Source organism: Myodes glareolus, chromosome 8, assembly GCF_982192425.1.
Source record: "Myodes glareolus chromosome 8, mMyoGla1.1, whole genome shotgun sequence".
Classification (NCBI taxonomy): domain Eukaryota; kingdom Metazoa; phylum Chordata; class Mammalia; order Rodentia; family Cricetidae; genus Myodes; species Myodes glareolus.
Genome location: NC_142033.1, coordinates 56,379,658 through 56,401,698, shown reverse-complemented (window position 1 = coordinate 56,401,698; position 22,041 = coordinate 56,379,658). Strand labels below are relative to the sequence as shown.

Genomic DNA, 22,041 nt, shown 5'->3' with positions numbered 1-22,041 from the left:
GTGGCAGTGTACACGAACAGACAGCTAAGTTCCCACCTTCACACAGCCCTGACACTGTCTCCCATAGACACAAGCAGGCATGGGCTCTGTAGACACAGATCCTCTCGCAGTCACCAGGGATGCCAGCGATCTCTGCTACCGACTCCACCTTTCCAGTTCAGGTGATTTTCATACCCAGGCCGCAGTCAAATTCCTACGTATCTCAGAAAGGTCTTTCATAGATCTGTGTCTAAATCAGTACCCAAGACCACACCTATGTTTTAAATGTGTCACTAGCAACATCACACAGTATGACCCTGTTTTGTTTGATGAACAGAAACTAATAAAGGAATAACAAACAGCTCATGGCTGAGGCGGCAGGCTCAGGAGGCTAGCCTGAGGTACACAGTGAGTTCCAGGCCAGCCTGCTCTACAGAGTAAAGAACTGTCTCAAAAGCAAACATCATTACCATCAATTAGACATTGTGGGAGATCCTTGGTGGTGCTATTTTGGCAGTCCCAAATACTACATCCTGATGCATGCAGATGGTCTCTGTCAAAGATAGAGGTTCCCAAGCCTTTTGTACCTTGAGTTACACCAGCAATGGGATGAAGCATCAGGACCTGAAAGGCAGAGCCTTGTATTCTACTGAACAGGCCTCCCCAGGGATTTGAATGTGCACTTAAATGTAGGAACCTGCTAAAAGGCACATGCTCTATCATTCGACTGCAAAGGACACAACTTACACACACTCTGTCCTAAATGAAACTGCCACAAACCACCACCAGCTGTTAGCAGACTTGTTAGGGACTTGTTTGTCACTATTGTGACTTGTTTTGTTAGGAGACTAAAGACAGGTCTGGGGAGAGGCTTAGTGGATAAGGTACTTACCATGCAAGCCTGAAGTCCTGAGTTCAAATCCCCAGTGTCTGCATGAAGGCAGTTGTGGTGGCAAACATCAATAATTCCAGCCCTCATATAGAATATTGGAGAAAGAGATGGGAGACTGACTCCCTGGAAGATTCCAGCCAGCTAGTCTGTATGCATGGGTGAACAATGAAGAAATCCTCTCTCGAACAAGGAGAAAGTCACAGACCCAGACCCAAACCCAAGGCTGCCCTCTGACCTCCACACATATGCCATGACACAAGTTCCTGAATTCACTTTCTCTCTCTCTCTCTCTCTCTCTCTCTCTCTCTCTCACACACACACACACACACACACACACACACATACACATACACACGGGCAGAGGGGGGATCATAGAGTCAAAGTACTAAATTCTAAGCAAATAATCATTCCATTTTTAACTTAGAGGATTATTTTTAATTATTAACTAGTGAGACATTTCTATGAGTAAAAGATTAAAGACTATAAATAGAGTCAATTCACTATTTTGAAAGTGAGTAAGAAAGGACCAGTTACTCATCTTGTTTGTCCTGGATAACGTAAGGAAGGAAAGAGAGCTCCGCAGTTGAGTGTATGAACGTTCCCCGTTCTTGAAGAGGATAGAGGACAGTTCCCAGCACCCATGGGCACAAGCTCACCCTCCAGCACACCTATATACGTACATAAAAGTAATAAAAATGCACTGTAAAAGAAGTAGCTCGAAGGAAACCAAGTGACAGATCGGGGGGGCTCCTCTGACAAATACGCAGGAGCTAAAAAATGAATGGGAAAGACGAAGAGAGGATGATAACAAGAACGAAGCTACAGACATTTCCCAGGGGCAGATTTAGGGGCAGTAGGGCCAAAACCTGCTAAAAAAAAAAAAAGCATTCAAATAAAGTATTGCATACTCATCAATGTAGGCGCATGGATCACCGCTTGCCAGCCTCACATCGGACTCTGAGAGCGACAGGGTCACCTCACAGACTCAGCTCACACTGCTGAAGGTCAGTCTGTCCTGTCACTCTTAAGATAGGCTCCGGATGCCAACTGCCTGAGCTCAAACTGGGTTCCACGTCTTGGTGGCTGGGTGACCTCGGAACCTTCTCCTGCCGTACTTCCTCAGGCACGAACCCGGCCTCCCCATGATAACGACCCCATTAGGGAACTGTGACAGTAACTCCAACACTCCCGTACATACCACAGGACCTGACACAGTCAGCAAAATTATGTTAGAGTTAGCCTTGTTTTTGATGGCTTGCTAGTCATTTCTTTCTCATTTAGGTTCCCCCAATGCAGCTCCCAAAGATCTGATTGCTGATTAGAGTCGTTCCTAATCAGAGTCCTTAGGAAAGACTACATGAGAAAAGATGACTGATTCAAACTGGGCTGTTGCTTTTTGTTTGCCTGTTGTTTGTTTTATTTTTGAGGAAGGGTTACTACTTTTGTCTTTTGGGGTTAAGTCTGCCCCGTTTTGTTTTCTGAGACAGGGTTTCGTGCATCCCGGGCTGGCAGAGAGCTCAGTACTACGAAGTAGAGGATGACCTCGAATTTCTGATCCATCCCTATTTCCCAAATGCTGGGATCACAGGCAGGCACCAGCATAGCAAACACATGCACCGCTGCAAACTGAACCCAGGACCTTCTGCGTGCTGGGCAAGCACTCCACCAACTGAAGAACCCTGTTGGGAATCAACATTTGGACCACGATAGAGCTCACTACTCTGTACAGAGCATAAATAATTACACTGGTTTAAAAAAAAAAAAGAGGGAAGGAGGAAGGGGAACCATCTTTTGAGGGTTTGAGAGAAAGCTCAATTGGCAAAACACCTGCGAGGCAAGTGTGAGAGATGTGATGCAGCCTGGGTAATGGTAGTGCTGAGGAGGCGGAGCCAGGAGAATTCCTGTGGGAACTGCAGGTGGGGGGGGGGGCATTTACTACCTAACAAAAATGCCTGTGATTCCTATACTGATGGATGCCCACACATTCACCGAGAGCTCAGAAATTGAAACAAGCAGCCCGGGTTACTCATGGAGCTGGAACTTAAAAATCTATGTTCCTGTGGCAAAGGAAGAAACAGGGATATATTAGGGTTCACATACTAAACAGGCTTCACAAGTACTTCTTAAAGATGGGAACCCTGAGACAAGAAAGAAATCCAGTTAACAGAGAAGCAGAGTTCAAGGTCCCGATGTGGGGATTAGCCCAAGGGAAGGAGGGCAGGTCTCAACTGGCAAGTGAGGGGCAATTAGAGCAGCTAAGAGTAGTGAATAAAGAGAGGGAAGGAACCAGGCAGGCCAGCCGCCAATCACAGCACCCCCACCCTGCCCAGCCTTCCCTGGCTGCCTCTGCCAAGACAGCCCCTGCACTTACTGTGTGAATGCCATCTAATGATGGAACGAATCCATCCCTTCTAATAAAACTACTGGGGCTTCATTAACGTCTGTGCCTTTAGAAAACACCTCAGCGATCTTGTCAGGTTTGATTTGGTTTTGTGAGCTATGGAAATTCATAGAAACCTGGCATTTAAAGAGCTCTTAAGGACAATGTAACTCACAATCCCTGTTGGGGGACGTGAAGGCCAGAGTAGCTGTAATGAGCTAAGGGCTACCATCCACACTTGGCAAAGCCTGTGCGAATTCCCTGAAACCCGTCTGCTGTTATTTCCTCTGCTTCCTCCTTTCTTGTGTCATTATTAAACAGGGATCTTGGAGCTCAGAACCAGGGGAAGCCTGAACCTCCCCGGAAACTTAGGCGGAGTGGCAAAAGCTGGCTTTACATGGAAAGAAGACAAAGGGCAGCTGTGCCCCCCCCCCCCGATGGTCTTAGTTGTCCCAGGTCTACAAGGCAGCTATGTCTGAGGAGTCATTTGTGATCCCAGGATGAAACAGTCCGTCTAAGAACGCAGATGAGCAGAGCTCTACCTTAGCAGAATTGTCCTGGTCATTCCCACAGCTACTGCCAGGAGAGCGAAATAGGATAATAAACGTCTTCCCTTCCAGTGCCATTAGGACCTAAGTGCTAAGTGCGGTCTCTCAGTTCCTGTCTCCCCATCAGTCAGCCATCTCTAACCAACCCACCTGTTGTTCAGTGTACACCGGTCTCTTGTGTCAACCACTTTACAGACTTACGCTCAACCCTACTGGTAAATGGTTGCTTTTATGGTACAGCAATAGTCAGAACTGCCGGCCTGCAGTGACAGAGAAGACCCAAAAGCCAGGCTCTACAACCTATGAAAGTGGAGAGGAGGCGCCTCAGCCAGAGCACCTGAAAACACAGATGCTCCCCCCTCGTGGAAATCTGACAGAGCCTGGAATCTGCTGTTTGGGAAGTGCTGAGTTCAGTAGCTACTACCCAACAAGTATCAAGATATCAATGATCTCTAGAACCTGGAAATCAGCCAAGAATGTTGAGGTTCTAAAACCAAGGCGCTCCAAACATAACTTATGCTCCCTAAGCCCCGGCAGCTCAAGGTAACTCCCAAACCAATTTGAAAAGAAAAACCATTCGATCCGTTCAGGTAATGAATGTTCTGTGTCCACTATGGGACTACGGGTGCCCAGGGAAACATTATTTCACTGGTCACGGGACATGGGTGTGCCTGGTACTTCTAGATCCAGGCTGGGACTTACGCCCACACTGCTGTCTCCTGTACCCGATGCTCAGCTTGAGGAGCCCTGACTTTGGGACGAATCGCACCAGAGAATCCCGTGGTTCTCCAGTCTGCACGCTGGATGGCACTCCTTATAGACTCTACAACCAAATGAGCCAACTGTTGTAACATCACTTCCATCCTTCCTTCCCTCTCTCCATCTGCATCCTATAGTTCCTTTCTCTAAAGAACCCTACTAGCCCCGTGCATGAGCTGACTCAACTGTGGTTACTTCAACAATGAAAGCTACAGATCTCAAAAAGAACTCACACAAGAGTAAGGGGTGTTTTCTGAAATCCTATTCTTACAAGAAAAGTGAGGGCAGGATCTTTCATTTTACTCTCCTCCCCTTTAATAACCCAACAAAAAGTAAACTCACCCCTGGAAAATAAACTGAGTCATGCCAGAACACAGCAGTAGGGCATAACAGAACCCCATTTCATGGGAACCCTTTCTCTGGGGAATTGCAAACCAATGTCTGTCCTCTAGCACAAATCAATGTGCTAGTCCACCAAAAGACATCCTGGGGAACCAAGGAGTTTATCTGGTTTACTAACAAAATGCAGATGAAGGGATGCTTATAGGCGTATGACCCCAAAGCTGCCACACCACTTTAAAGTCTCACCCTATGACGGATGGTGACTTCCCGACAGCTGCCCAAAGTACCCACCCGCCTTTGTTTTGCTTTTCATCCTTTATACTATACTCTAGCACCTCCAAAGACCATGTGCAATTAGGACAGAACTGTATACAAATAGCAGGGGGGACAGGATGGGAGCTGTCAAAATCTCAGGTGAGAATGCAGTAATTCCTTTGCCCAGTCCTTCCTTCTCGGAGCAAAAGCCCACAGTATACAGACCTCTTAGACGTAGTCACAGCGGCTCTGATGAAGATGGTGGTGGTTAGGCCAAGGGATGGGGCTCCCTAACACACATGTTTCATAAACCAATGTAAAACAGAAATTCAAGAGCATGAAAACCGCTGAGCCAACCATGTTATTCCCACCTCCCATTCAGGAAGAGAGGAGCCTCTTTTTCACCCTCTACTGGTCCTGGGTCCTCCACACACACACACACACACACACTCCCTAGGCACTAAGACAAAACGGAAGAGCTCCCTATTTCTCCTCCCACAGTTTTGCTGCACACATCAACAGCAAAACGTCCGAATCCAAAAGACGTTATCATCGCTAAAACACTACACAATGCAAAAGTGAACACCAGGAAATAAGGCTTATACATTTTTTTAAATACATAAAATGAAGTATTAAAGTTCTTCACAGGCATGAATATGGTACATGGTTGCTAACTTCTAGCCAAGTTGATAAGTTTTTTTTTCTTTCTTTTTTTTTTTTTTAATCCTTTTTCAGATACCTCTCTGGAGGACCTGAGTTCAGTCACAGTAGCACGGGGAAACACTGGCAGGATCTAGAATCGCATGACACAAGTTCTGGCCCGTGTGTGCGAGGGTCTCTAGGCTGGAATAACTGCGGTGGGAAGAAGCGTCCTACACGCGGGGCAGCCCCATCCCACTGACGAGTGTCCATGGCAGGGTACCTGTGCCAGTGTTCATCTACTTGCTGACTAAATGCCATGCGACCGGCCACCTCAAGCCCCTGCCACCATGCTTTCCTCGCTATGACGGACTGTACCTTCAAACTGTGAGTCAGAACACACCCTTCTTTCAATATATTACAGCTTTGTCACGAATTTTTTTTTCCAAAAAAGTGTAACTAATACACCCCATTACCACAAGAGAGGGGGGCACTTAAGCAATTTTCCCTCCAGAGAGTCCCGAAAAATCAAATCTAATAGAGGAGTTAACTAGGGTTTTGTTTTGTTTTTTGTTTTAAGCAAAAAAATGACCTAAAATAATCTAGAGGAACACAGTCTATATTTCTCGGAGGTTCACACCACATGACACATGCCCCTCTGCCCCAAAGGTCATTATCCTTCTTGGGTTTCTCTTGGTGGGGAAACCAGCAGACTGCTTCTAGGGGCTTTCTAGCCCAAACCACACAAGATGAAAGGGTGGATTCAGTTGCTGAAATTCAGTAATAACGGGAGTGTGATATCAAATGCAGGCATCAGACTACAGGACCAGAATGAGAAGGGAAATGCTGTGGGGCAGCCAGAAGCTTTACTCTCAGCAGCCTGAGTGCACACAGGGGGCAGAAACTAGTGAGCAACTGGTTAAGACAGAAAGTGGACTGGAGGAGACAGAGAGCCAATGAGGTCCAAGGAGGCCAGCAATGGGGCAAAGAGGGCGTGCAGCATCGTGCTACAGGGGACATTTGGGGAGCTTCGAAGAGAGGAGCAAGGACAGACCAGGGTATGCCAAGGACACCTTCACAAACTGCAAGAAGTTCGGAGAAGAAAGATAAGGCATGCTTCCCAGAAGGCTGGAAGCCACTGGAATAGGAAACAGAATCATGTGGCGGGAGAGACAGGCACTGCACCGTCAGATAGACTGAGAGAGCGAAAGCTGGACTCTCACATGGAGAGTGTGTGTGTGTGTGTGTGTGTGTGTGTGTGTTTATTTTAAAAACTTCCAGCCAAGTGTATCAGGAGGCTCAGGCCGGATGTTTTCCTTTTTTAACATTGATTTTTGTTTGTCATTCTCTAAGACCAAGCTCTCCGTTCACGGCCCAGCCTAAGAATCCTAATGTGCTTGCAGTGGGAGCTTGGAATCAGCCCTGCACCCTGTTTAAAAGCCGGTTGCTCATCTTGCCTCGTGCCTGCCTGCTGCTTGCTTGTGTTACATTATGGGACTTCTCATGTTTTTGTGGAATGCCCACATTTGCTGTCCCCACGCGCTGGCCACGCTATGGGTTCCTGTTGGTCACACTGGTGTCTGTGTCAGATTCAGGCACAGGAGCATTCAGTATTTCTCTTTACAGAGACCCCGTTTCCCTGATATTCTCACGTTCGGCTAGGAGGTGTCTCCCTATTCTTCAGTGAGATGGAATGAATCTGTGGTAGTTGAGCCTGAGAATATTCACGGCCGACTGTGTCCATATATGGGGGGGGGGGGTGGATAGACACATGCTCACGTGAGTACACACACATATCACTAGCAAGAGATGGCTGAGTAATAATACATGCATATGTTGTAGACACATAATAGATACATCACTCTATGTAATAACAAATTACGGGATACGTGGACATTAACAACGAACTGGCTCACAAATAGAATGGTGTTATTTTTAAGAATACAAACAGCAGCGCCAAGCATGAACTGTTGGAGAATGCAAATGTCAGGCAGGCTCATCACCAAGAGCTAGAACATGACGCCTCCGAAGCTCGGGGTACCTGAGGAAGGAGAACAGGACCACTGGGGAGAGCCTCGAAGCTCTCTTTACTAATCCCAAGGGCGCGTCCATCTGTGCTTACTGAGTCCCTCTTTGGTAGACTTTTCACTATATTGTTCTATTTAATACTTAATGAAAATCACTTAAAAACAGAGAAGAATAACAGAAAGGACATCTTCACCACTGCCCTGTGATCTCTTTCTGCCTTTTTCATAAGAAGTCAGGAAAAACTGCACAGACAAGAAGGCTCTTTAAGTCTTATCTTGATGGGAAAGGAATCAGCTAATTGCCTCCGAATCAAGCATGCCTAAAGAAGGGAAACCAACACTGCTGTTAGAGACCCTTCATTATCATTCCATGGAAAGGCCGTGCAGAGTTTCTTTCAGCTAAATCCAAGGGGGATTTAGACTGAAACGCAGGCCAGCACGGGAGTCCTCTTAACTGTCCGTCCCTGAAGTGCTCTTGCTAGATGAAGCAGAGCAGCCCCGGACAGCAGTTCGGAAGGAGCCAGCCACACCGTGGGATTACACATCCCAGAAGAGAAATATTCTCATATCGTGTACTGATGGAATTCTCATATGTGTACGTACATACGTGTGTTTGCATGTATACCAGTCACATTCAGAGCATGTCCGTGGGAGGGTAGACAGTGGTATCTGGGAGGAAATACCCCCGGGAACCTTCCATTCCCTCCAACACCATGCTTGGCTTCCTTGGAAAAACATCAGTCTGCAAACACAATTTCAACAGGTGGGCAGGGCAGCACTTTCACATTCAGACCTAACAAGCCTTATAAAGATTTTTCTCCTCTGTGAGTTCAAGGGTAGCCTGGTCTACAAAGGGAGTGCCAGGACAGCCAGGAAGCAGGGGCTACAGAGAGAAACCCTCTCAAAAAAAAAAAAAAAACAAAAAGAAAGAAAGGAAAAGGAAAGAAAAGAAAAGAAAAGAAAAGAAAAGAAAAGAAAGGAAAAGAAAAGAAAAGAAAAGAAAAGAAAAGAAAAGAAAAGAAAAGAAAAGTTGCTATGGTGATATTGTCACTGGACAAAATCCTATATGAGATCAATAAAAGTTCTTAACCGACTGCCAGGGTAGTACTTCAGCCTTCCTTGAACAGAGTCCATAATTCTGCAGACATGCCATGTTCTAACCCCACACCTATGATGAACATTCTGGAAAAATATGACAAGTGTAGAAATATTATGGAATTTAAACTTAAGAAGGCAAAACATGGGAAGGAAGACAAAGAAGAGCAGGTGTAAGATTGGTGTTTTATTTAAATTAAGAAGCAGGGACGCCAGTGAAGAGAGCTGATAACAACCTAACAACTGCCAGCCTGAGAGCTGAGCTGCTCCGCGCGGGCAAGCGAGTCTCACGCTCGGCAGTCTTGGGCCATGTTCACGGCACGCGTGCCAACTGTGAGGTCAGCCACACGAAGAGGTGAGCAGGAACGCCCCCCGCAGGCCAGCCAAAACAGCAAGGAAACGATGCAACAGGAATGCTCCTTCAGGCCGGGAACAATAACAGCAAAAACTACATTCTTTATGCTCTCTCTCCCAATTCCTCTTCTGAAGAAGTAACTTCTGCCTCTCTCTCCCCGGCTACTCTCTCTGTCTCTCTCTCTTTTTTTCTTTTATCAGACCAGCCATTTATCTCTTTTGTTTTTCTTCTAGAGCCTGAGGAAAATACAAGCACAAGATCAGACCTCAGCCCTGCGCAGAACCTTCCCGCCCCTGCTGCCCAGAGTGTCGTCTGCCTTCTCCTCCTGTCTGCCTGCAAGAGGCTACAAGCCCATCTGAGCCGTGCCCTCCCACACACAGGGAGTACTGTCCAAAGCCCAGAATTGGTTTGCCACGTCGTCTTCTCTGGCAGTGTCCTCTGCAGTGGGGATCCCAGCCTTCACACTGCTGGCGTTCATCTAGCGACTCGCTGTTCACACTGTGGTCTCTGTCGGAAGATTCCAGTGACTCATCTTCTTGACTCCTGCTCTCTGAGAAGGTTCGCACATGGAAACCGGACCTTGAGTAATGCCAAGAACCAATCTCTAGTTTTAAATCTCAGGGATTTAACGAGTAAAGGGACCGTGAGCAAGGACCCTTTCTGTTTGGTTGCCCGTCCAAAATCAAACACACAGCAGGCCCTCAAGGGCCGCTGGGACAAATGTTGGCAGTGGTCAGGCCTTTCAAGTCCACTCACCCATCTCCACAGCCCGTCTCTAGCACCACCCTGCCCTCACCCACCAACCTAACAGGAAATCCACTGTCGGACACCATGCCCGGCTCTGCAAACGATTCTTCTCCTCTCCTGGGAACAAGGCCCGAGCCTGCAGCTCTCTATGTCCCAGCAATGTCTCTTAATTTCATCCCTCTTTTCTGCACCGAAAACAGCCCTCCCCCCTCCTCTCCCCTCCCACCTCCTCTCCCAGCTGCCCTCAATTTGTTTCTAAGTTCTTTCTTCCATCTTCCTTTGTTGCAGCAGAGGACAGCTGGTAGCCACGATTAACCCTTATGGTGACCGGGATACCTTACAATGTGTTTTTAATCGTAGGTGACATGGGAATCAGTGAAAATCACTACTGTCTGGTGCCCCACCCCTGAAGAAGGGCATCAGAACACAGGCCTCTGGTCCAGGTATGGGAATCGTTAATGCTCCTGGGTGATATGGATAAAATTTTCAACAGCACACACCCAGCAGGCTTCTGGAAAGTGGAGACGACGGATGCCTTCTTCACTATACTTCACCACCATGTGTGTGTGTGTGTGTGTGTGTGTGTGTGTGTGTGTGTGTGTGTGTGAGTATCTGGTGACTCCATGAATAATGACACGACTAAGTTTCCACGTTGGAGACACTTGGGGGCACAGCGAGGCTTTGTGCCCAGGAGATGGACGAGAAAGAAAAGACAACACAGCCATGGTCAATGGAACAAATGAATTCATCACTGGGCCCCCTCAGCAAAGTCCTGCCTAGTGCTGTCGTATGATCCTCCCTTTGGGAACCCTGACTCCCGCTAACATATCTAAAGCCCCATAAACCATCTCTGCAGTCTGCTCTGTCTCAGCAGAATGTGGGCATGTGGGAGAGCAGGAGTAAACTCACATCCTGAGGGGCTGGTCTCGTCCACTCAAGGAGAGGCACAACAGATAGGGACAGCTAGGAGGCGAGAGGCAGAGCTCCAGAGTGGTAGTGTAAGACTGGGCCGGGCAAAAACTATAAAACAGTCAAGTCCAGAGAGAAACCTGAAACTACCCCAAATATGAACAGCTAGTCATTACGTGAATTCAAACGGTTACAGACTAAGATATTTACTACGAAGGTAAGTAAACATTAAAGCAAATTCTAGTCTTTGGACAGTCCTCACGGTATGTAGGAAGGCAAAGGTTCAAACTCAGGTTTGTCGTCTGCAGGCAAACAGGAAATGGAGGAAGAGGCTGCAGGCTGAAGGAGAGCAGAGGTTCTACATAGGGCTGGGGTCTGACCTTGTACTTGACCACCTCAGGCTCGACACAAGAAGAATCAGAGGGCAAGAAATGCTTTGCTAAAAACAGTACGAAAGCAAAGTCAATGTCAGCTCTGCAGGCCGCACAGAGCCAATGTGCGAAGAGTGAGCCTGTGGAAGTCACCCCAACATGCACAGATCCCCTTACTGGACAAGCAAAGGTGATGGAAATTTAGTCAAAAGGAAAAACCAAACCTTGGGAGGACCTTCTTACTTTTTAAATCACCTTCTACATTACACTAAATTTAAACATGCATTCGAGATAAACCATACCAAACTGAGCTGCTGTATAACAATCAAAATCTCAGAGACCAAGTTTACATCTATAGTTTTTTAATCTTGAAGAGTGAATTAACATGCCACTAAAACCTAGAGTACTCTAGATCTGGGTTTTTTCTAGTTACAGGAAAAATAATAATATAATAATGCATTCGTTGTAGTCTCTGGACATAAGATTTCCAGAGTCAAAGCAGAACAGAAAATAGCATCCCAAGAAAAAGCTGAACTAACTGACCATTCACCGAACTGCAAGCCTATAATGCTTAAAAGCAAAGCTCAGCACTCCACACTGAAGAGGCAGAGGCAGGAGGATTGCCAAGAGTAGAGGCCAGTAAGAAAACCAAATAAATACACAAAAAGAAGATCTCTATCCTTGGTCACTTTCTGAGTTACTTCAAGATTTTTTTTTTATTTATATACATATTTTTTTTTACTTGTATGTTGCTTATTCTATCTTACTTCTTTTTTAAGCCCATCGTTACAGGCTCCTGGGGACAGATGCAGTGACTACACTGGAACAAACACCCCCAAACTTTCCCAGGTCCTTTGTGCCTGAACCTGGCATACCGCCAAATCCACCAACTGCTCTCCTGTATTCCCGATGCTGAAGGACTCCAAGCAGGCAAGAAGAAACAAGATTTGGAGGTGGGGTTATGCAAAACCTTGACATCATATCAGACAAACTTAAGCGAGGCATTCAAGGACCAAAGATGCCTCAGTCTGTCCCTCCTTCTGCACTGCGCCTGTAAAGCAGTCCTTGTAGGAATGCAGGTCGCTAGAGAAGATGGAGTAGGTCGAGTGTAACTCCAGAGGCACCTACTGCAGCCATTTCTGAATCATGGGTCCCACAGCTAGGCATTACTGGGCCAGACCAAAATAAACAGATGCTCTCAGTTGCTGTAACAGTGTCAAAGCCTGAATTCTCATCCTTCTTTCGACCTCCACGCTTCCTGATTTTCCACCGTTCGCTCCTGAATCTTTGTTGACAATACGCTTGCCAACAAAGAACACTTGCTGTACGAGAGACCTGAGAGAGGTCTCTTCCGAATCCTTCCCTTCGAGACTGTGTCCACGGCTATCCAGGATTGCAGACGGTGTGGGACAGAACTTATCTCAGTGTTCCAGGGTGGTTGGCCTGAACCACGCCTTGGGAGTAGCGAGAGGGGACAGGAGGTAAAGGGAAGGAGAAAAAGGCAGAGAAGACAAAAACAAAGTGACCTAAGACCAAACCAAGAGTCAGTGAGCGAAGACTTCCCAGAAGCTGAGCCAGACTGTGGAGGATCCAAAATTTCCCAGAGCACAGATTCCAAGCCAAGGATGAAAGCCGAGCTCTCGAGAAAGCTAAGCACAGACTCTGCTCCAGAGACAATGAAAGGCACAGAGTCTAGACAGAAACTTCAGAGTAAAAACGGACAGGACTCCTTCCTGCTGACCCCTGACTTTTCGCTGGAGCAGATTCTCCCTGGCAAAGAGGCAAACCCAGGGGATCAGAGCCACCATAACAGCAAGAAGACACCTGCTGGGAGAAACCCTAAGCTTTGTTGCAAGTAGGGCAACCAGGCTGCAGGCAAGTTCTTGAATTCAAAGATGGCAACCTTACCCGGTGGCTATCTGGGAGCACCGCGGGTTAATAAAGGGGAGAGTGGCTGTTCCACAAAACATGCTCAATTTTGTGACTATACTGGCCTGCCTAGCCAGCAACCTGCTACCCACACGGAGTGGGAGCTACAAGCCAAAGGCAACTGGATAGAGCAAGCCTGCCGGTTGCTTCCTTCTGGATCTGAGTCCCATCATCAGACAGAACTGGACAGGAATCCACGCTGGTGACTACTAGGCAATTCCCAGTGGCTTCCCTTTCTGAAAGGACTTCCCTTTTCCCTCCTCTTCTCACCTTCCTCCTCCAACCTCCTTCCTTTGCCTGTGTTTTCCGAGGACACAGAAGCAATGGAGGAGACCTCCTCCCTGCACCTTGCTCTCTTGCTCCATTTGCCTAGCTACACCTTGTCTCTTACCACTCTGGCAAGGACAGAAAGTCCCTGCTGCTAAATAAGCCACACTCCACATACGTCAGCTCCATCTATCTCCCCTTCCATGGCCAGTTCTCTTGGCCACTCTCTCCAATCCTATTCAGTACACTCCCAAATTCCCCAGGAAACTCAAATCATTTAAGGACAGCACACCCTCCTGCTTGCTTTCACCCCACACTCTTGCCTTGCCCGTATGCTGGTTCTATCACCCAATCCCTACTGCCTTCAAGCCACCCAGCCTGGCATCTTTCACTTGTGTTGTATGGACTCTTGAAGGGTCATCCTGGTCTGTCTGTACATGACCTCTGGGCACCTCATCACCAGGCAGCTTCTCCTACCATGAAATATAATCTTCTTTGGGCTCTCATGGTTAGTTGTCTCTTTGCTCCATCAGCCTCAGTGGCTCCTCCAGAAGGGTGGTCTCCTTTCCAATCTCCACTGTTCCAACAGCCCCTAGCTTCTGCCTACGACTCCCTCCTCCTTCCCATCTCTTTCCCAACTACTCCAACAAGGCAGGTCTGTGAAGTACAGGGTGTATGAAAGCCAGTGTCCGCCATCTATTGCTACACGAATGATCCAACACAAGAAGTCCCTTTCAACAGGGCTGGCAACCAGTGTATCTTCTTATGCCTAGCATGTTCTCTGTCCTCCAATCCAATCTTTCCCTTCCTTGAGGTCAAACTCGAGTCCTTACTTCTTCCAGGAAAAAATTTTTCCCAGTGACTCCATAACTACCCAGATTTCTCCCCATTTCTAGTCTCCTAAAACATGGGGAATGCCTGCAACGTGGGACTTGCTGCAGAATTACAGGCATTCTCTACTAGTTCCTTACTGCCACCTATTCCTACCATCCTGTCCTTTCTCTCTAACCACGGCTAAGTTCCAGAAGACAAGACTTCTACTTCTTGTACCTTCTACTGGGCCACACCGAGATGTCTAAATAATTACCAATTGGCAGGAAACAATCATGATATTTTATAATAAAAAACTCAAACTCATACACTATTTCCATTTACCAAACAATCTAAGAGAAAACTAGACTTCGTGCCTAAGTGACAATCTCAAATCTATGTATTCTCCTAGAACCACTGTGACGGCAAACATGGAAAAGCACAGCTAAACTTGCAAAACACTCAACCAATGAAGTTCTCAGAACTTTGAAAACAACATACCGAATATCTCATATAGAACATGGGAAGGTACTAAATAATTTGCTTCCTGCATAACTATTAAATAGAGGTAATTTTTGTTCAACTTGTATATAATACTCATAAATGTAATTTAATTCCTTAACAAAGGCTTATAAGAGAACCTGGGAACAAGCATGATGAAGTCAAAGATTCCTGCTCAGCTTCTTCAGATAAATACAGCTCTGCAAAACCCTGCCTCAAACAAGCAAACAAGACAGCCCTGGAAGTGAGAGCTGTTCACGCACACAGTTAGAAGGTCAGCTACATCATCAAGCTACAGAGATGTCAAGTTCCTCACCAAACAGGAAACTAGCCCGTCTCTGTCATCCTCACAATCCAAACCAATTAAATTTCCTCTCTGCAGCAACGTGACAACTCACTGAAAACCTTTGGCCACACAGGTTTGGGGCCTAGAACCTAAATCAAAGAGCTCATCTTCCAATGTCTCCTTCTTGTGGGCATCCAAGCAATGGGCATTTGCTCCTAACGTTCCATTGCCACCGACTGCACGGCATCTTAACTGGGTACTGCCTTCTGGGAGTGCTGGCACGGTGAAGCACACTGACTCCAACCCCCTCTTTGGCTCTCTGTGTTAATTATTTTTTTTCTTCACTGTTCTTCATTTTCCCAGGATTGGCTCAAGACCTTCAGAGCCTGGCTCTTGGTGACGGCGAGCACCAAGGTTGTGGTCTTCCCCTGGGTCATTTGTGCTAGATGTGTATCCCATAGTAAAACATTTCCGATATTACTTAAAGGGTTATTCAGAAACTATTCTCCAAATACCTGTGCATCCCTCAAGAAGAATGGTTGTTTGTTTCCATAGTGATGAAAATCAGCCTCAGAACACTGTGTGAGCTAGGCCCAAGACGCTCAACCACTGACCGACACCTCACCCCCACTCTTATTTCTATTTCTATGCTGTAATGAGACATTTTTGTAATTTTGGCGATTCCCCAAAAATATATCTGTCCAAGTCCTCACTAATTGCCGCTACTTTTGTAACTTTATTTGGAAAACAGGTCTTTGCAGGCGTAATGAACTAAGGAACCCTGACGTGAGATGATCTGAACTTAAAGTGAACCTTAAATTCAATCTCTCTATGTTCATTTTGTGAGAGAGAGAGCCATCTAAGGCACAAAGACACAAGGGAAGAGGGCCAGGTAAACACAGATGGGAAGGTTAGAGTTCTCCAGTCATAAACTGAAGGGCAACAGATGAAAAAAGAATCAAGGAAGTCTGTCCTGAAGTTTGTGAAGCTAGCATCTTGGTTTGGGGCCTTGGTCTCCTGAACCGAGGGAAAAAGAAGTTTATTATTTCAAGGAGTCAGGTGTGTAGCAATCTACTGCAGTCTTAAGAAAGAAAAAAAAAAGGCAATCCTAACTCCCACACAACATTGTCCACCAAGCAGCAGCTCAAAGCAATGAGCACTGATCCAAGAAAGATGGAGGCAAATGTGGGTCTCTGATGAGAAACATCTCAACTGCAGGACAAGAATCTTAGACCAGGACCCAGACACCAAGTCACTATGTGTCTTGGATCTGCCAGCTACCCACAGTTCTTTTGATAGCTTGTCTAGCAAAATAAAGTAAGTAGCCTCCTAAGGCCTTCGCCGGCCTGAAATACCCTAACACGCTCAGCATCAGCTTAACCTATCCTTAATTACTTCCTCCTAGTCACCTAAGTTTATTCATTTTATTTTCATCTAAACAGTTTCAGACAGACAGAAAAAAAGGATCAAAATGATATTTCAAAGGCCTTACTACACTCATACAAATCTATTGCAATTTGTAAGAGGTAAAAAGTGACTTTCTACAATATCACCAATTTTTTTCAACAATTTACATGCAGTTGATCCATTTCAGAAACACTGAACATAAAAGGAATCAGGCTGAGTGTCACTCACTGGCCAGCATTTGAGGGTTTATCAAATCATTGCTTAAGTCATAACATTTGTGGTTTAAGTCAAAACATGGGTACAGTCACAAGTGACTTCTCCAAGACGGGGCCTTTCTCCACCAGTCTCGGACTGTAAGTAAGGGACCAACACTTTTCACTTCAAAGCATCTGGTCAAAAACTAAATGAATACAACTCCTGCCACCACCAAATGGCAAAGACAACAAAGACCAGTTGGGTCAGTGAGAGTCCAACAAAACAAAAACTACTTTACCCATCTTTATAAACCGGAGTCAACAGAAACACACGCAGTATCTCCTGTTAAATGTCTCCTTATTGGAAAAAAAAAAAAAAAGAAAGGAAGGGAAAAAGAAAGTAGGAGAGGAAGGGAGAGAATGAAAATGAGTCAACAAAGGAGTTGACTGCGCTATTTGAAACCACCCCACCACATATCCTTCTGTTGAGCTGGGCTAAATTAAAAATACCACTTTTAAGTGGTTTCGTAGATCACACATGCCTTTGCCTTCATGTGTGCCTAGTGGCCGCCTTGGTTCTTTTTTTAAGAAACCAACCAAAACAACACGGAGGAACACGAAGCCCGGGGACTCATATTTCAGTCTGACAAAATATCCATTAGAAACACTCTGACTTAAACTTTTCCAAACCAATTTTCATCTCTTACAGAAAACAGTCATTGGGCCAACGATTCAGCCCAATTGGCACAAAGAACTACGTTTCCAAGACTAAACTTTTTCCTTCCAGGTGGAAACCTACCGCGAAAACCCAAAGTCCCTCCATCCTCTGGAGTCTGGGGGGCTCTCTGAGCAAACAGCTTTCAATCCCGAAGTTCCTGGTTTTCCAGTGTGAGCTCTCAGACTTGAGTATGGGGCTGAAACATACTTGAGTATGGGACCTGAACAACTTTATCTCGCACTTTTCAGACATTAGTAACTTTACTTCAGAAGAAGTTGTTCTTAAAGAACATTAAAGCTAAGGCAGAAAACGGCAAGGTCTCCGAATGGGTGTGGGGACCACAAAGAGTCATCCTAAGCCCAAGTGTCCTGCACGCTCTACCTCAGGTGCAACCTCATTTTCAAGAACACTTCTGAGCCCCAAGCCAGGATGAATGAGCTTTAACTGCGCCGACTTAGTGTTTACTTGCATCCTCACGTGGTACGCGGCAACCGGAGCGGCGCAAAAGCAGAGATAGCATGGGGCGCGCCCGAGAACCCCGAAAACTTTTCTTTGCAAAGTAGCAGAGGCGTTTGGTAACGCGATCGGCCACCCCGGTCTCCACGCTAAGCTTAAGGGCTTTCCCAGCACCACCCCCTGCCCGCCGCTGCGCGCACACAAAGGAGCATGGATACAGGGGAGACCCCCCACCCCGAACCCGTTCGGTGCACTTCCCCCGCCCCCGGAAAGGGCCAGGGGGCGACCTGCGTTACTCACAGGGTGACCGTGCGGTTGGGCAGCGTGTCCGGGGGCAGGACCTGCGCGAGCTCCAGGCTGCTGCACACCACCTTGCCCTCGGCGCCGGCCGCCCTGCCGGTACCCCGGGCCCGCCCGTCGTGCTTACAGCCCGCTGGCAGCGCCGCGACCCCGTGCTCTCCTCCCGTACACAGCAGGGCGAGCAGCGCCAGCGGCAGCAGCAGCGGCGGCTCCATGCCGCTGGCCGGGCCTGCGAGCCGAGCGGCGAGGGGCACCGGCCTAGCGGGAGGCGGCGGGGCGAGCCGGGCCCGGTGGTGGCCCGATCCTCCAGGCGGCCCGAGGACCGATCCTGCTCCGCAACGACATGCTCCTTTGTCCGCGGCCGCGCTCGCCCTCCGCGGAGACGCGGGGTCAGGGCCGCCGGGTCGCAGCTCGCTGCTCGGCCGGCGGGAGCACCGCCTCCTCCCGACGGGCTCCTCCCCGCGGGGCCGCTCCACCCACACCAGCCCCGCGCGCTCCCCGAGCCGCGGGCGACCCGACCCCGACCCGGGCACGCCCCCAGGTCCTGGCCGGAACTCGGCTACTCTTGCCCTGGGCGGAAGAAAGTTCTAGACTAGTCCCAGTTCCCGCCGCCCTGCGGCTCTGCTCCACGTTTCCCGACTCCGCCGCCTTTCAGACAAAGCCGCCCTGTGCGCCCCGAGAGCCTTAGCCCGAGGGGGTGAAGTTCCTTCCTCCAACCCGAGGAGGAGAAAGCCTGAAACCGATCATTCCGAAGAAAGGCGATGTTGGAAAGTTTCATCTGCCCCTTTTTCCGCCAGAGCAAAAAAAAAAAAAAAAAAAAAAAAACAGGTTTCTTTCCAATAAACAGAACTCAGAAGCTGTCCCTGGCCTGCAGCACCAGGCTATGGTCCAGATGAGAATGCATGGGGACCTTTAGACTGAAATTTCTGAGGCCACAGATAGCTCAGATGTTAACCATTTGGAGCAGTAGTGATGAAGCAGCCAAGAAGCTGAATTCATTATTCATGCCTGCGACCGCAGACCCCACCCTAACATTTGCAAGACCAAGACTCACCTACCCTATCTTTAAATTTTATAGACACTATACAAGCCAACAAAGTGAGTTTTAGTATCCCTTGAGAAACAGACTTCCTTAACAACCAAGAAGGGCAACTTGATATACAGAAATCTCATGTACTTTGGAGTTCTACCCTGTCACATATAAGTTAGAGAACATGTTATCACACACAGCTCTTGGCCTGTCCATCCCTTGCTGACTTTGCTTCCTGTGCCAGCTCCACTCAACAACAGGAATGTGTGACACGTGTGTGGATGCCTGAACCCATTCAGTCTGTTCTACCGACAGCCGCCCTTCGGCTGCCACAGAACCTCAGGAGTGAACATTCCATTTGTTTGGTCCTACATTGAGAGAATTGAAGGAAGAGGAGGGCATTATTTTTTACTTGGGTCTAAAGCCCCCCCCCAAAAAAAATTATTTCCAAGATCATGTCCCAGAAATATTTATTTGGCTTTCTCAATAGTAAATATCCTAAGTGTATTTACCATACACTTAGATAAGTGTGAATAGCGCATCAGTTGGCACTTCTTGAAGACTGAACTATCAAATATTTAAGTCCAATAGTGTCTAGAGTCTACTAATACATTCAATGACGATAGAATTATTCTAGATCTGGAACTTGAAGTATGTCGGGGAAAGAGAGCTCCAGACCTGGTGGTAGCCCTGTATGGACCTTGAAATTGATCTACCATTCTGTAGGAAGTGTTTTTTTTTTTATTTCGTTCTTATTAAACTCAACTTTAAATGCTCAACACATGTGTTGAGCGGCCCAGATCTGCACCTACAATGGGTAGGAAAAGTAGGCTATTACATTAAGTAGCGTTAACGGTATAACTGACTTCAGACACAAACTGATATGATCTATGAAGATGAGGTTGGTCATGTTTCTGTAGAACTTATTTGAAGATGATTCCCTCCCAAAAATGATACCAACCATGTCATCATTACCTGTTCTCCCCATAAAGATAAAATCTTACCATAATAGTTTGGAAGCTTTTAATTGCCTTGTTGCTGTTGGTACAGCTGTAGACAGGCCTGTGAACCTAGACTGTAAGAAGATTTGGATACCTATCACAGAGGTGAATGTGTTTGACTCTTCTGAGATGTAGTTAGCATAAGCCTTCAGTTTGGTGTCTTCTTTGTACTTCACTACAGTTGAGAACATTAAAGTATGAAATCACCAGAAAAAGGGATGTCACACCTAAGACCATTGAATCCAAAGACAAATATGGAGGAAATGGGTTTTTATATGGATATGATATATTCTTGCATATATATATGCAGAAGGAAGTCATTCAGAGCATCTTTAAAAATAGCTCATTTACTCATTCTATCAAGATATTTCTTTCATTGCTCTCCCCCTGTAATGGTTGTTCTGTCTCTTTAAGAGACAAGCCACGCCCACTCCCTCCCCCATCTGCTGAGGCAGGCTGATCGGCTTCCAGCCTGAGCTCACTCTCTTTTCCATCTTCCTCTCAGAGAGGCACTCTACTTCTGCCTTTCTCCCCACTTCTCTGCTTCCCCCTTCTCTGTCTCTTTCTCCTCTTCTCTCTTCTCTTCTTCTTCTTCTTCTTCTTCTTCTTCTTCTTCTTCTTCTTTCTCTCTCTCTCTCTCTCTCTCTCTCTCTCTCTCTCTCTCTCTCTCTCTGTCTCTCTCTACCTCCTTCTCCTCCCCCCTCCATAACCCCTTGAATAAATGTTCAACCTCACTCTGCATGTCCTGTCTATCCATATGTCTGTCTCCTGCCCACCTGCCATGTGTCTCCCTGCCTGGGACCAACCACGGCTGGGGGACTGGCAGCCATCTCTGCCTCGGACTGACTGCTCCCAGGGCCCGCTGTCTGCTGCCACATGGCCCCCTACCACCATTTGGGACCTACAGCATTTCTGCTGCCTACTGCTGCCAGGGATCTTGCAGCATTTTTTTTAAAAAATCATAAAACCCCCCCATATCTCCCCCAGACTTTGTTGACTCCCCAAGGGAAGATTTACCCCATTTGAGGAATGGATAGGGGACAGGAAATGAGAGGCAGGAGAAGGGGGGAGTTGGAACTGGAGTTGGTATGAAAATAATAACTCATCTAGCTAGGCAGCGGTAGGGCATGCCTGTAATCCCAACACTCAGGAGGCAGAGAGAGGCAGGCAGATCTCTGTGAGTTTGAGGTCAGGCTGGTCTACAGAGTGAGTTCCAGGACACTCAAAGTTAAACAGAGAACCCCTGTCTCAAAATACCAAAACAAACAAAAACCTCCTTTAAAAAAAATCAGAAACTGGAGCAGGCTTTAGAAACAGCCGGGCAGTGGTAGAGCATTCTGGAGGCTAAGACAGGAGGATCTCTGAGTTTGAAGCTAGCCTGGTCTACAGAGAGTTCCAGGACAGCCAAGGCTACACAGAGAAACCCTGTCTCAGGAGGAGGCTGGGTAAGAAAAGAACAATAAGGAAAAGAAAGAAAAAGAAGTTCACAACACTAGACCTTGGAATGTGCAGAGCCTCTTGTTCTTTAGAAGCACCAAGGACTTGGGGGAAGTTCTTCATAACTGCAGAGGTCTCAGAGGGTAATATGGTGTGAGCTTTATGCAGTCTCTTGTCCCTCAATCACACCAAAACCTAAACATGAATTAAGCTACTGTCGCCTTGAGAGCTTCTTGCCAGACAGGTCCAGTGACAGCTAATCCCGCCTTCAGGCCTCAAGCACTGGCAACATTTGGAATTGTAGGGTTTCATAGGCCCTTTCTGAGTTCTCGCTGTGTTTGTGACTGTCCCATTGTAGCAAGGCCTACGGAAACTGAGATATTGCTTGGTAACCATAGAAACACACA

At 47.1% G+C, this 22,041-nt stretch overlaps 1 protein-coding gene across 1 annotated transcript in view; it reads right to left on the bottom strand.

The window, feature by feature from the left end:
- Adgra3 (adhesion G protein-coupled receptor A3) overlaps positions 1-18,595 on the bottom strand; it is a 99,694-nt gene extending 81,099 nt beyond the window's left edge. Inside the window, exon 1 of the mRNA XM_048415300.3 lies at positions 18,167-18,595. Coding sequence (XP_048271257.3) covers positions 18,167-18,381 — 215 coding nt within the window. The 5' untranslated portion in view covers positions 18,382-18,595. The remainder of the gene's footprint in view (positions 1-18,166) is intronic.
- Between the last annotated feature and the right edge of the window lie 3,446 nt (positions 18,596-22,041).